At 32.1% G+C, this 16,771-nt stretch overlaps 1 protein-coding gene across 3 annotated transcripts in view; it reads left to right on the forward strand.

The window, feature by feature from the left end:
- Window positions 1-2,758: 2,758 nt before the first annotated feature.
- LOC127720525 (tRNA pseudouridine synthase-like 1) overlaps window positions 2,759-16,771 on the forward strand; it is a 206,835-nt gene continuing 192,822 nt past the window's right edge. The window contains exons 1-5 of one of the 3 annotated variants that reach the window (XM_052227119.1): window positions 2,763-2,824; window positions 3,774-3,831; window positions 4,756-4,886; window positions 6,161-6,244; window positions 7,547-7,705. In XM_052227119.1, coding sequence (XP_052083079.1) covers window positions 2,778-2,824; window positions 3,774-3,831; window positions 4,756-4,886; window positions 6,161-6,244; window positions 7,547-7,705 — 479 coding nt within the window. In that variant the 5' untranslated portion in view covers window positions 2,763-2,777. Of the gene's footprint in view, window positions 2,825-3,773; window positions 3,852-4,755; window positions 4,887-6,160; window positions 6,245-7,546; window positions 7,706-16,771 lie in introns of all 3 variants that reach the window. The other 2 variants (XM_052227120.1, XM_052227118.1) reach the window with 2 other exon arrangements.

Consider the following 16,771-nt stretch of genomic DNA (forward strand, 5'->3'; position numbering starts at 1 on the left):
GGAAATAGGAAAAAAATCATTTGAAATGTGTTACCCTGACACTGTACGCACATAAATTACGCAAAAATCGGACTTAAATATATTTTAATCTTATCGAAATTGATCTAAATCGTATTTATTATTAATGTTCTGACTCATTATATCTACAGACTTTCATTTAAACACATACAACTGTATTTTCCATTAGAAATACAAAAATTTAGCATAGGTGTACTGAAAATTCGACATTTTTTGAAAATGACCCATAAAACGTCTAAAGCAAAAAAAGGCAGACCCGACCTAAAAACAATAAAAGACTTATAAAATAAAAATCACAAAACAGTCAATTTAACATGCACACTTTACATGTATTTCAAGCTATTGAAAGGAGAAAGACTGATTTGTTCTCTGTTTTCCTAAGTTTTCAGTTATGTATACACAGGACGATAATTTGTGTTTGACGGTGTAATACTCATATATGGTATGCATCTTTGGTAGTTTTTGTAATTAATGAATTTTTTCCTTATTATTGCAAACATTACGATGTGAATTTTTGAGTTTTCAAGAAAAATATATTTAATTGATACCCATTATATTAAGGAATATAACATCTGAAAACAAATCATGACTGAAATTTCCAAATATTTCATATTCCTTTTGATAATAACAAGGACAACGTGTAATTATCTTACATTTAGATATAATTATGAATGTATAATTCAATGTTATAGAAATTGTTTGAAAGGTTCAATGTTCAAATATAAAAATATTGAAATAAATCAAACTTCCTTGACACAAAGTACCTGGAAATAGAAACAAGTTTTGTAATGTATTATTCTGTTAGACTAAGAAATACAAAAGGACCAATTTTTTCTTCATGATTCATAATCATACTCAGTTACTTTGCTATGTGCTCATGACAATTTTGGTAAAGGATGTTATAAATATTGACAAAAAATGTAAAGATTTATTATGTTCGTATTACTTGAAGACAATTATTTTCTCGATATCAGAAGAATTACAACCATCTGTATGGACACCGGACAACTTGATACCTTGTTTTATTAGAAACATATCATATCTATGGCAAGCCGTTTTACTTTTTATTCGAACTTCAAGATATCTCATATATATAATATGAGATATCTTATAAAATTTATTAGATATCTTGAAGTTAGAAAAAATAGCAAAACGGCTGCCATACATATCGTTTGTTCATGTCGACAGGCAAGTCAGTACTCATGCTGAAAAATTGCTAAATAAATGGAAAATTAGCAATGGGAAAACTGAAATCATCTCTTTTTGTAGACCGATAAAGGCATTGCTATATTTAATGGATTTTTTTCTGGTATGAATTTAGGTTACAGTATTGTTTTGAGTCCAGTCTGATTGTTTTTTAAATCAAAACCCCACCACGTTCAAAGATAGAAACACTAACATGGAACTAAACATATCTCTTATATTAAGAAAATGTGTCTCCTTGATTAAGGCTACCTAACTCATGCATGTCATGGGGCCTAATACACTAACGTTATTATGTCCCAGATAAATCTTTAAAGAAATTCCGGCGGGACAAGCACAATGAAGATCAACGAAGCAACAAAAATATAAAAGAAGTCGACTCAGACTTTGTTTTCCTTTTTGATTTCAATTTTACGTACTGCATTTTACTTACATTGAGTGATGCAGCAGTGGCGGATCCAGGGTGGGGGGGGGGGGGGGGGTCCGGGGGTTGGAAACTCCCCCTTTATTTGGACGATCAATACATTTAAATGGGGACATACAGTTGGAACCCCCCCCCCCTTTTTTTTCTTGGGTTGGAACCCCCCTTTTAAAAATGACTGGATCCGCCCCTGTCACAGTGCAGACAGCACTTCACCTGTCAAGGATGGTTGTAATTCTTCTGATATCGAGAAAATAATTGTCTTCAAGTAATACGAACATAATAAATCTTTACATTTTTTGTCAATATTTATAACATCCTTTACCAAAATTGTCATGAGCACATAGCAAAGTAACTGAGTATGATTATGAATCATGAAGAAAAAATTGGTCCTTTATATTTAAATATACAATTCCTTGCACCAGTTTATAAAAAAAAAATCTTTGAAAAATACCAGGCTTGCACTTCTGTACGCCAGACGCACCGAATTCGTCTACAAAAAACTCATCAGGGATGCTTAAATAAAAAAAGTTGAAATGCAAATAAAGTACTAAATTTTCCCTAATAAAACATATTAAGACTTAAATTATGTAAATGAAACTGCTTTTTGCATTCTAATCAGTCATGTTACAGACCGAGACGCCGAAATATGGAAATTTGGGACTTATTTTAAAATCTATACTGCCAACTGCTGCTAAATGGGACCACCGATCGTTGTTTCTCGGAAACTGAAAAATATACCCCAAACCTTTTTTTATAAAGGAGGGAAAAACACACACGCCATACCCTCCATCCCACACACCCCTAGTCCAAATAATTATGACGGTCTTGAAAGGCTATTATATTTTATTTTCTTTGACGTCATAATTATTTGGACTAACACACCCCTAAAAACGACAAATGAAAAACAAACAACCAAACGCACGTATTCACGGCCATAAATATAATGTAATTAATACATAATTGATTCTATCCCCTAAGACTTAATCAGTGAATACTGACACTCACTGATTTTACCTTATTGGAGGTGCTCCTAACGTATCTTGGATACAACTACAATTAAACACCTTTTTCTCTGTTTCTCTCCCTTCTCATAATTTATCTAAACTTTGAACATGTGAAACAAAATCATAAAATGGGACGTTTTTTGTTCTATTTCTCGTATGTTGGCACTCGTTACAGGTAATTCTAGCATCAATTCACAGGATATGAAAAGTTTAAAAATATTTTACAAGATATGGCCAGAGACATACTGACCATCAAGCAAATTATGGGGACGTTTAATCCGATGCTTCAAGGAGTGCCATGCATGCGCTCTGCATGTTTAGAACCGTTGTAACAAATCTTTTAGGGGTAATTAGATGGCCTGTTGCAATGCTAAATGTCTTATCTATCCCATATCTCCTCATTTTCCAGTGACATTCTAAATTTCCCCGACCTTCATCATGTTCATCCCGAACTGCCTGATATCACGGAATCTTACTGTTGTATTTACTGTTTATTTGTTCTCGTCCTGAACGTGCATGAAATATTTACCACTGGACGTTAAGCAAACAATTATCATCAATCATATCACTGTGTGCCTAGTTGTTTATATGGTTTGGCGGTTATTATAAAATTTTACAAAGAAAATAATATTACTGACAAAATACTCAAATTAGGGAAATCTTAATACATGTACCTTTCTACTGATTGCACCAAAAGGGGGTTGGCATCTATGCAGTGACTGATTTAGGTGGGGGCCTTGCAAGTATACCTCCCCACCCCACGCCTGCCCAATATACATGATATATACCCCCACATCTTCTTTATTCAGTTTTTCGCACATCTCTGTTCCTTGGTCAGCTGTGTACAGTCTGTGTCAAAAGTATTCGGTCCTGCATGTCCTGTCAGACAAAATTGATTTCGAACAGCCAAATCATTTGTATCCGTCTGATTTCTTTTTTTTTTGGGAGGGGGTCCAAATACTTGATACAAAGATACAAAATTTCTCTTAAAATTATGGATTTACTTTTTTACTTCCATCACTGAAACAATGAATAAGACTACTAGAATCATTCAATGAGTTAGCTGATGTACTTGAATCTACCATCTACAAATAATTATATATATCTATATTGTTGTATTTCAGAGGATTACAGAGACAGAGTACCACTGGCATTGATGAAACTATTCAAGGAAGACTTGCTGTATGGCAAATAAAAATATAGTTTGTGTTTCTATACATACCCTCCTTTTTTTACGCCTGTTTACATACCGTTGTCCATCCGTCTGTCTGTCTGTCTGTCGTCAACTTGTCGGACAATCATAACAATAACTCAAAAACGCTTTTACCAATTTGCATGAGACTTTATTGAATTGTATATATCTATTGATGTTAGCTTCCTTTCAATTTTTATAAAGTTAAGATTCTACGTTTCTGAGTTATGGGGTTTTATTCATTAAAAAAGGGGGGTTTTCCAGTTTTCGGACAATAACTCAAAATCTCTGTGCAGTCTTCAAGAAACTTTGGTGACTGGTTTATATCTATTGAAAAAACCTCCCTTTTTTATAAATTTCTGATATGACAGTGATGAGTTATAGAACTTTATTCTTTGAAAAAGCGACGGACGTATCATGTGCTCATGGCGCAGCTCTTTATTATGACTTGGAATGCATACCCTTACTTCATTATTGCCACTTAATATGTTTATGGAAGTGGATTGTGACAAAAATTTCAAGTCTCCAAATACATGTGATATACCGGTACATTCAAGATAAAAATAAAAGAAAATGAAAAAAAAGATCGCCCACACTCACAATTTTTTGTTTGGCCTCATATCTTTAATTAATGATAGAATTGTTCAGTGAAGGGATTGATTACATAACAAAGTCACTGTGTCTTTTGACTTTTTTGACTCTTTTAGCTAAATGTTAAAAACATTCTTACCTCTAGATTTGGACATTTGTAGAAAACTGACCAGTACATGGACATGAAGTTGGGCAAATCAATTCCCATGAATTTGTTGTCTACATTACCTTTCATACATTTTGTTGTGTGTCATACAAATATATAGTTCCTCAAAATTTTAATATGAAAATAAGAAATGTAAATAATTTGACTATATTTACAGGATTTTACAAGAGATGTGTTGAAGCGTGACCTGAGTGACCCTACAGCAACGTTGTCATCATTGGTGTCTAGTAGAACAGATGTAGGGGTCCATGCATTAAATAACACAATAACAGTGGACTTTCCAGACGGGTAAAGTTTGAAGTTTAAATAAAAAGAGACATTAGGCAAATATCAGTGAGACAGCAATTCAACAACACAAACAAACGAAAATAAAATACAAGGGGCAGTAATTCAACCAAATGAGTATACAGCTAGAGACTTGAAAGAATTCTGAAAAAAACAGAAAGCTACTAAAATTTAAAAAAAAGAAAAAACCATCATTGATATTTACATTTTCTTCAGATGATCAAAACATATTAAAACTAGTGGTTAGCAATGGAATGAATGATACAATTTCATATTATACAGATTGTAGGTCAAGTCAGAAAATATAGATTCTCATAGCATTTTGAGTGGTCTTGAAACACCTGATATGATAAAAAAACAAAGATGTTGATTTTTTTGCCACAATATCACGATATGAATACAAGAAGATGTGGTATGATTACCAATGACACAACTCTCCACAAGAAACACAGAAATTAACAACTATAGGTCAAAGCACATACCACATAGTCAACTATAAAAGGCTCAAAAATGACAAATGTAAAACTGTTTATAATACCTATTCACAGACTGGAGACATTTTTATCGAAAAAAATGTGAGCAATAAGTATTCATTATGGTAGATGCAAAAGGTGAACAGATTTATATTAAACAAGCATCGGACTAGTGGCTAATGGTGCATTGAAGATTAATTGGTTGAAATGCTATATATGCTTTATAAAATTATTTAAAAGGGAGATAACTCAAATTAGATCCATTAGAATCTATTTTGAAATACATACCAAAGCAGCAAACAGAACACATTACTTGTTCCTTTCATCTTAACCAAAATTGCAACCGATTGACAAAAATAAACATATTTATCATTTCATTAGATGTATCACTAAATGTTAATTGCATACATCTCATATGGACTTCTACTTTAAATAGTTAAAGAAAGTTTGAAGACAGACAAAGTCATATTATTTACTAGCATTCATTTATTAATTTCATAAATTCGTATTCTGTTATTTTGTATTTATTTTTTTTTATTTAGAAAACAAAATGGACAACAGCATGATTTTATGATGCTACAAAAAATATTAAATATGACGAAAGTCATATTATTTACTAGCATTCATTTATTAATTGCATATTTTTTTATTTTGTATTTAATTTTTTTATTTAGAAAACAAAATGGACAACAGCGTGATTTTATGATGCTATAAAAAATATTAAATATGAGGAAAGTCATATTATTTACTAGCATTCATTTATTTATTTCATATTCTGTTATTTTTATTTATTTTTTTATTTAGAAAACAAAATGGACAACAGCATGATCTTATGATGATACAAAAAATATTAAATATGAGGCTTGGGAAGAAAGGAGAAGAAATAAGGTAAATATTGATGAGGGTTTGGATGAGGGATTCTTTATTTTTTTTTTACCTTTTTTCTCTATTCCTTATAAATTAAGCCCAATATTCTCTACCCATTATATTTAAGCACCCCATTATTCTCTATTTTTTATTTTTTTAACCTACTTGTCTCTATTCCTTTTTTTTTTGGCACGTTTTTCTGTAGATATTGGCCCTATATTTTCTATTCTGTAAAGTCCACCCAGACCCTAATTTATAGACAACAGAAAAGTCTGTTTTTTAAGAGGGTACATAAGAATAAGATCTGTGAACATTATATTAAAGTACGATGTTTAATTTTATTAGACCTTATCATCTACTGAAAAAAAAATTTCTTAAAAGATATACAATGTTTTGGTATCACTGGGAAAAACAGAAAAAGAGTAAAACATTTGATGGAACAAATAAGAATCTTGTAGACATATTACACTGTGTCTAAACTACCCAAGCATTAAATGTTTGAAGTCAATTTTATTGTATCTAATGTCCGGTTTTGTGATGGACAATCAACAGGCAAAAGGTAGAACATCTGTTTATTTATTGGTTGTTTGATATTGAAGAATATACATGCACATATAACTATTTTCGATTATGAGATGAAATATTTTCTACAACTGTTCTAGATTAATGAAGAAATGAGTGAAAAGGCACATCAAAATGGTGAATAATTGAACCTTGCCACAAATTTGTTTAATTTCTTTTTAAATTGTACACATTGTAGGGGAAGAAAAGTACGGAAAGAAAGATAGTAGCAAAGAGATTGCATGAATAGTCATTAGGGCTATTCCATTAAAATGTATGTGGAAGGGTAGGAAGGGAAGTTTAATTATTAAATGTTGGTCATAGGTCTTTTTTCAGTATGTCTATTACCATTATGCAAAATTATCTAAAAAATGGTTCTTGGTTGTAGGGATATTTTGAAAGTCCCTTCCTACCCTCCCACATACATTTTAATGGAATAGCCCTTATGAGCACCTCAATATTAATATTTCTATGCATGATACAAAAGAAATTGGTCATGTCAAAATGGAAGTACCCTGTTTCATCAATGTTGTTTACTACATAATGGCCCGGTTTTGTCTTGTAAAGGACCCAGTTTTGTTTTGTTTTTAAACTGCAAATTTATGAAATGCTTCATTAACACAACAAAAGTGAAGCAAGATGTATTTTTTTTTATGTTGACAGTCTATGAAAAAAGTTATAATGTTGAACTTAAGCATCTGTATTTACAACAAATTGTTAATAGTGAAAACAGATAATAGGTATAAAATTAATTTTTTTCAGAGTTCATAGCATACAGCAGGTAGCTGATAATTTCCGGTGTTTCAGTAAACCTTACAGAAGACATTATATCTACAGATTAGGTATCTTTAAAGATTCAGCATACGTCAGCAGTGGTACACCACTACCAATAATTGACAGGGGATTTGTACATCTTTTACAGTAAGAGACCATCACAATGTACATATTTTCTTCTTTTTTTTTTACATTTTTCAATTATGAAAAAGTTGTTTAAATGACTGCAATTGTGAATTGACAATTGTTTTTTTTTAAAGATAAGAATCTGAGACCAGAAAAAAATTATAGAGATCACTTCTGTTGTATTAATCATCCTGAATATGCATGAAATATTTGTCACTGGACATTAAGCAAACACCAATCAATCAATATGTTGTTATCTAAATCATGATTTGTTAATATGCAAATTATATGAAAAGGCTTGAGAGAATTGAACCTAACTTGTAAAGAAACTTCTATAGTCAATGTCAGATAAAATTGACACCATGTTTTGGTCAAAAATTTTTAAACTACCAACGGCATTAATTCAAGATGAAGTTTTTCAATTAGCTGAATCAAAAATCTTTCCAAAAAACTACTACTGTTCTACCTTTTATTGTGATAACACTGTATAATCCTGACCTTCACATTATCAAAGATTATTTTCCATTGTAAATCCCCCACATGGTTTCTATGAGGATCCTTTATTTACATAACATTTGTAACTCTCCGGTAATATCCATGTCATTGATGTGATACTGTTTCCAGCACTTTTTGCATGTAAGCGATAAAATGATGAAAAGAACCAAGTGACCCGATAATAGCAATGATGTTAGATTCCACCATTGAAAATAATCTTGGATTATGTGAAGGTCAGGATTATACAGTGCAAACACAATAAAAGGTAGGACAGTAGTGTTTTTTTGGAATTATTTTTGATTCCGCTAATTGAAAAACGTCATCTTGAGTGAACGCAGCTGGTAATTAAAAAATTTTCGACAATAAACACAGTGCCAATTTTACATGGCAGTGACTATATATGACAAATTAAGATTTGATCTGAGTGATTTTAGGGGTTTTCCATATCAAAACATGGTCATAGCAATTTCTTCTTATATCAGTTTGTTGATTAGTTATACTCCTTGAATTGGCTTGACATAATTCTATGAATCTTGTACAGATTCTTATGTTAATTAGTTACTCCTTGAAATGGCTTGACAGAATTCAATGATACTTTCACAGAATTGTATACAGGACATTTGTTCTTCTGCTAAATCTATGAGGGATTTTTAGTGCTTCTCACACTATAACAGTTTTGTGCTTTATACTCTTGTATAGATAAGTTTTTGATCAAGTGATTCATGTCTTTTTTGGAAATCTTACGTTAAAAGTAAGTATTAAAGCCTGTTAATTTATATAATCAGAATCTACATTTTTTTAGTTTTATTGTGTTGATGAAATGCGGTCTAATTGATATACCGTCTATAGTTGTGTATAATACACACCCCCTCTACCAACTACTTTTTGGGGGTAAAATGCGTACTACACACACCTAAAGAAGGTATACCCCAACAATGGCAAACATGTCCTTTTTCATACTTTTGATTTCATGGATGTTTTATTATTGCAACCCACCATTCAGTATGGATAAATTTCTACAAGCAGCAGAGGTAATGTGTGGGACTAATAATTTCACCTCATTTACTAGTGTGAAAAAAATAACTGAAGAATTAAAAAATCCAGTAAGGACAGTTTCAATCAATATAAAAAGAGGTGCTCCTTACATGGCAGATTCCACAGAAGAATGTCAAGAGAAACTGGAATTCTGGGACGTTCATATTATCAGTAAATCTTTCATGTATAAACAGGTATGCTTTCCCTTCATTGGGATGACAATAGTATAGGTCACCTTACTTTCTGTTATGCATAGGGCTGTCCATTTAGCTGTGCAAGATGTACACATATGCAGCCTATCAAATCCAAATCTAGACATCTAGATTTTATGTCTGTGTTAAATATAGCAAAAATCTTACAAATATGTAGAAAAAAAAGTTATGATTTTCATGGTACCAAACAGTACAATTCGAAGAATGGGGAATAACTCTTTTCAAATAACAATTTCAGAGTCAAAATCATACTTTAATGGAGCCCTTTAAAGCTGACTATCATGGCTATACCATGTGATGTGTTTTTATGCCCCCCTCCCCCTGTTACCCTTGTCTGTGCCTTCAACAAGCCTGGAATTATTTTGTGTTCTTTAACTTTAGCTTTCCTCAACCAAATGGTTTTAATCTTATACACAATGTTTTTACCATAAAACACAGATCAAGTTCGAATTTGCATGTTGTCACTTTTACAGATTTCTAGTTTTGTCGCTTTATTACATTATATACAAGCAGGGGCATCATATGTGACTGATGGACATATTCTCCATTTATTTAGTATAGCTGACTGTACATCTCGTTTTTCTTTATTCCGATCAGTTTTGATTCTGTAGACAGTACTACTCTATTTACATGTTGGTTGTTTAAAAAATATTGGGAATGGAAATGGAGAATGTGTCAAAGAAACAACAACCCAACCAAAGAGTAAAAAAAAACAGCCAAAAGCCTACAACGGGTCTTCAAGGCAGCAAGAAAATTCCACATCCGGAGGCGGACTTCAGCTGGCCCCTAATCAAAAATAAGTACTAGTTCGGTAAAAATGGAAATCATGCTAAACTCCAAAACATATAAATGAACTAAAATTAAAAAAAAACATACAAGATTAACAAAGGCCATAGGCTCCTGACTTGACACAGGTGCAAAATGTTGCGGGCTTAAAACATGTTTTGTGAGATCTCAACCCTCACCCTATACCTCTAGCCAATGTCGAAAAAACAAACACACAGCAATACAAACAGTAACACTCAGTTTAAAAGTAGTTCGAGTGCGATGTCATTAGAAAGTTCATTAAAAATCATTGAATAAAAAAGGACAAACAAAGGCATCTAAAAGTTCTAATTATACCCTTGATACAAATGAATATGGAGCAAAGTTGTTGAAATTTGTATCAAACTTAATGTGGGCATCCTATACCATGTGATGTGCTTTATAACGAAAGCTGACAGTACATTTTGTTTTCTTTATTCAGATTAGAAGAATGGTTAATGGTTTAGTAGCTGTAGCCTGTGGCATGTGCAGTGTGGAAGATCTGAAACAAACATTAAAAGATCCAGCTCATAAAGTCAAATGTCTAGAAAGGTCTTTCCCACCATGGGCCTTGTTTTTAAATAATGTTGAATACTATCCTGAAGGTAAGGATATCAGTATCAGTAACATTGGTAAAGCTCAGATCACCATTGTAACAAAATTATAAATAGTAGAAATGATGTTCATCTTTGTATCACAAATTCCCCCAGTGTTACAAAATTCCTATTTCTTAATACTATTTTCCAAATCTACAACTTTACTCGCATATTATAAAGCCTCAGCAAAAAAGTTCACCAGCATTGACACTTTTTTCTAAAAAAGTATAATACTTTATAAATAAGTTAAAAAAAAAGAGTACTGTGTGACGGTATTGCTTCCCTTAGTAAATGTGATAGATACTTAGTCAGCTGTAAGCGGTTGAGCTAAGAAAGTACTTCTTTGGCTCAGTCGGTATACACCCTGCTTTGTAACTAGGTCCCAAGTTCGAGTCCCAGTGGAGACAAGCAATTTTGTAATGAAATTTGTGCTCTCCAGTTACATTGGCGCCTAACTAAAAAATCCTTAGTGGTTACAGAGGAAATCTAGCTAGCGTATGTTTGTGAGAGTAATAATGGTATGATGACTCTTTGAGGTAGGGGGAGTGTGACGGCATTGCTTCCCTTGGTAAATGTGGTAGATACTTAGTCAGCCGTAAGCGGTTGAGCTAAATAAGGACTTCTTTAGGTCATTTGGCAAACACGCTGCCTTGTAACACATAGGTCCTGGGTTTGAGTCCAGGCGGAGACAAAGATGATTTTGTATGGAGAATCATGCTCTCTGGTTACAAATGAAAGGGAGATAATTTTGTAAAAGAGAAATAATTCTAGCACAAAATATGAGCTGTGTCGGATAGAAAGTGACCTTATGCTTGTGCACGTAAACATGTACATGTATGAGACTGATTTGTTTTGGAACATTAGAATACGATATAAAAGATGAATGATATTATTTAATAGGGTTCTTATATCAACTCAATTTCCTAACAGTTACAGACTTTGCATACAGATTTTTTTCAACCGAAATATTAAAGTTAACAGGTGATGCATTGATAATGGCAGATATTCATTTGCATAAGGTTGATTTATATCTGACACAGCTCATATCATAAATCATCAATCAGATTTTGTGTCTGTTAATTATAAATTAATTATATTATTGTACAATGTAACATTCTAATCTCACAGTATAAGTAATGCTTTTTGAACTGAATATTTTATATGGTTTTATTTTCAGACCTGATTTATCCAGGACCCCTTCCGGAACTTCAAAAGGAATATAGAACATTGTCAAAAACTCTTGAAAAATATCTGCATTTACAAGGAAACTCTGATGGTATTAAAGACAGAACATTGGATACAATTAATGTGCCAGATAGTTGTCGTGTTCTTAGTAATGAGGAGAGAACGAACAACAATGAAACTAATTCCCTAGATCAAATAAGTGACAGTGATTCTTTACATTGTGTTGGAGAAGCTTTAACTTTAAATGAACACATATCACAACATGGTGGAAGAAATGAATCTGTACTAACCAGCAGTGATGAAATTGTAGATTCTGATATACAAATAAATTCAAAAGGATAAAAGATAGATTGTCAATGTATTTTCTTTTTTCTAATTGTATGTTGCACTGTACATGTACTAATTTTCATGAGGGGTCCTCTGTAGCAGAGTGGACTAAGAAGTTCATCTACTCTATCACTAGCCTATCCACACTTTGGTTGTGAATTTAGATCTTGCTCCTGACAGATGCTTTAGACTGCAATCTTAATGGACTAGGATTGTCAGTTTTCCTGCTACTGGTGCTCTCTGGGCACTTCGGCTTCCTCATTAATTAAAACTGACAGCCACGATATAGCAAATAGTGCTGATAGTGGTGTTAAACAACAATCAATACATTTTCATGAGCGATTTAGCTCCAGAATTTTTTTTCAAATTAGTCAAAGAAAGATAAACACAGAATGTTACAAAATTGTGTATATAAATCATGCTCTATTAATAGATGTGGGGTACAAGTAACCAAGACAAAGAACAAAAAACTCAAAAAAACAAAAGGACATTAAAGGTAAAAAAAACAATCTTCAACAATGGACTGGTATCACGCTCTACATAATCCAGTCTAAATAAATACAAATAGGATCAACAATCAACACCTGCTGCAGATTCTCCATATAACAAAAAAATGAAGATATACTGAAAATTCAGACATTATTGCATATATTTATCATAGCGATCTTTTAAAAGTTGACAAAAATGTGAGATTAATTATTGCAATTTCAGGAAAATCTGCATACAAATCTATGTATCAGATATCTGATTGCAAGTTCTTAATATTGAGATCAGCACCAAGTTGCATTATTCACATTAATAAAAAACCTCACAATATTTTTATGTCCCCGCCATGGCGGCGGGGGCATTAAGTTTTAGCCTTGTCCATATGTAGGTCTGTCCATACGACCCAAAGTTGGATTCCGTTCTCTAACTTTAGTTTCCCATAACCAAATGTTATGAAACTTATACAGAATGCTTATTACCACAAAACACAGATCAAATTTTGGTGGCTTCACTTTAACCGTTCTTGAGTTCTGCCCCTTTACAAATGGAAAAATTGCTGAATTTTCTGTTTCTGTTCTCTTACTTAAGTTGGCCTCAACCAAATATTATGAAACTTATACACAATGCTTATTACCACAAAATACAGATCAAGTTTGAATTTTGGGGGCGTCACTTTAACCGTTCTAGAGTTATGACCCTTTACAAATGGAAAAATTGATGAATTTTTCGTTTCTGTTCTTTTACATAAGTTTGCCTCAACCAAATGTCGGGAAACTTATACATAATGCTTATAACCACAAAACACAAATCAATATGTAATTTGAGTAGGGTCACTTTTACCGTTCTTCAGTTATGTCCCTTTATAACTTTATATGATATGCAAGCAGGGGCATCATCTGTGTCCACATTCCCCATTTATTTTCAAAAATAACCCTCCTGGTAGTATTAATGCTGTCAGTATGGATTTTTAAAAAATTTACAGTAACATGAGCCAACCAGTGGCAAGGTTCCTGACTAGGGACAGGCCTCTTCATTGGCCATCTATACTGTAAATTCAGAAATTATTGGGATTTTTTTGTTAAAGTGAAAAATGCAACAGTATCAGGTTTGTTATAATAAAACTTTCATTAGTGATTTTCCTTCATAAAATATTTGCAGTCGTATTAATTAGATTCTTCATTTTAGCGACAGATAAGAATAATAAATGATTGCATTAATTTCTGAATTGACAGTGTAAAGTGGATGAATTTAGTTTTTTAAAACCTCAACTAAAACCCTTTGTTAACTCTTTTAAGGCAGATGAAATATGAAAAGTTGCTTTTTCATTGATTAGCAAGGTCCAACAAATTCAGATATTTACTTTTATTTGATATAACTTTATTATGCAATTTTTAGCAACTACATCAATATACATAAATGTATTCATACAAAATAAATAATTATAAACAAAAACAAAATACTTTTATTTTGATAAACAATAAAAACTTTGTGTAGTAGTAACCCTGGGATCAATAGGTCAATTAAAGCTTTTACAAACTGAATATGCTTAAACAGACTATCTACAAACATTATAAATTCTCTATTCTGTACATATTTATTCCCTTATAAAATACTATAAGATGTTAAGATTGTTTCTTCTTTTGAGACAAAGGAATACAGAATAGAGAACATATATAATACTGACAGATAATAAGTCTGATAAAAAGAACTTGATATACAATGATTTCATTAGCTCTTGGTACATAGAATTGTAATTGAAACACCTAGATATAAGTTTTATTAATGGAAATTTTACTCTATACTGTAATTGATTTAACAATCTTAGTATATATTCTAAAAGTCACAGAAATTTTATAGTTTATGTTATTGAATACCCATACCAATTTGGTACATTATCTTCCATTATGATTGTCCGTATGCTTTTGTGTATCCAGATTGATCAGTCTTTGTATATTCAGATCTAGCCTCAGACCACAATTATTCTTCCCATTGGTTACAATGCATTTCTTTGTAAAAGTTAAATTGAATTAAAAAAATTGCACCGCTTCAAACATGAAATAAATTTAGCTGCTCACAGACTATTATTATTCTAATAAGATATGATTGTCCCAGGACAATCCATCATTGCTTTTACTTTTGAGAGCCATATCAGCATGCCAATGGTAGAATTTGAATCTTGAATAAATAATGACGGCTAATTTCTACCCCACTTTCATTTTGGCCAAATCACTACTTTCACTTTTCAACAGTAAATTTTTCCAACATGTTATACTTATTTCAGTATATATGCAACTGTAAACTTTTCAAAGAAAACTGTAGTCAGAATAGTCTGGAAGAAATATCGCATATAATACTTGGGAACAATTTTTTAATTGTGATCTGAAGCCATCTGGATTATTTCTTCTTGTCAAATATTGAAGCTGGTCTGCCTCCTGTGAAATTAAAATTAAATTAAAATGTAAAGGTCAAACAAAGACCACAATGACTTGACTTTGAAGATTTTCTAAAAAGTGTCAATTTCCAATCCATGACAAAATACATATATATTCTTTCTCGCTGTATTGAAGACCCATTGGTGGCCTTCGGCTGTTTTCTGCTCTTGGGTCTGGTTGTTGTCTCTTTGACACATTCCCCATTTCCATTCTCAATTTTATTTTACTACCAGAATATCAGCCTTGGCCTAAATTCTAAATTTGAACACAAGATGGTTAATTGATGGGAAAATGTTTTATATGATTTTTTATGGTTTTTTTTTTAACTGCAAGTAACAAATTTAGTCATCTTTCTAGGAAAATCTTTGTTTCTATAAAAAGCCTGGTAAGTTAACTAACCTGCTGCTGCTGCTGCATGTGGCAGTTGGGGAGGGACGGCTGTCTGTGGACCAACTTCTCCTGGTCTATAAATAATCAAAAATAGTAATAATAGGATCAATGATCTGAGGGTCTATAATAAGTCTTAAATTCTGTATGCATCATTACTTGTTATGCAAATTTCTCCATTTTTTATATTTTGCCAATATTCTACTTCGTGGATTTTTATCCAGTTTTCTCTCTTCTTTTTTTATTGCTAATTTTTGTCCATTATTCTCTTTTGTCTGAGACTACTATAAACACGTATGTTATTCTGTTAACCCCGATCTAGACAGTTGTGAAAATCCAGTTGTAAAATTTAACATCACTGTTAAAGATATGTGTTTATGTTAAGTATTGTTCCTTCTTTTTACTTGAATTTTCGGTTAACCAGAAATTCAAAGGCAAATCGAGTATTATTCAATAGGATGGCAATTAAGTATGAACATTGAAAACCGGTGAAAAATGTTTCCTTCTCTTAATCCGATCCTGCGGAGATGAACACTCCGTATTTACTTCAATGTATAACAGTCGGTCTAAAATCGTCTAACTTAAGGTAATTTTTCTTAAAGTTGTTGTCATAACTTAATGCTATATTCTTTAATGTTATTTAAAAACTACCGCGTCGATCACATGTATTAATTATCATTTTCAAAGTCATTGCCACGTGATACAGGGGAGATAACAAGTGGTACTATCCTATGACCACTAGTACAAACACGAAGGCGTTTCAACTTTGGCTGAAGATTCGTTATACAAGAACAAACATCCACATTATTTATTTGCAGTTTAAAAAGCATCTACTTTCTTTTAAACGAGTCTGTCGAGACGTTCAAGTATTAATTAACAAGTGAAGTCTTAACTTAACCGTGCTATTCAACTTCCATGTTCCTATTATAATTTTCTCAAATTGAGTAAAGAAGTAAATATATTATAACAGACATTGTTAGAAATTTCAACTTTTACCACCATATCGTGTATTCAGACAAGAACAATCTCTATCAGACGTATTTTGAGATATTTAAAGATGGTATTTGCTTTTCGGTTGTTTCTTCCTGAGCTCAGATTTCATTGAATTTTACAAACCTTGATGACATC

This window comes from Mytilus californianus, unplaced genomic scaffold, assembly GCF_021869535.1.
Source record: "Mytilus californianus isolate M0D057914Y unplaced genomic scaffold, xbMytCali1.0.p SCAF_11, whole genome shotgun sequence".
Taxonomy (NCBI): domain Eukaryota; kingdom Metazoa; phylum Mollusca; class Bivalvia; order Mytilida; family Mytilidae; genus Mytilus; species Mytilus californianus.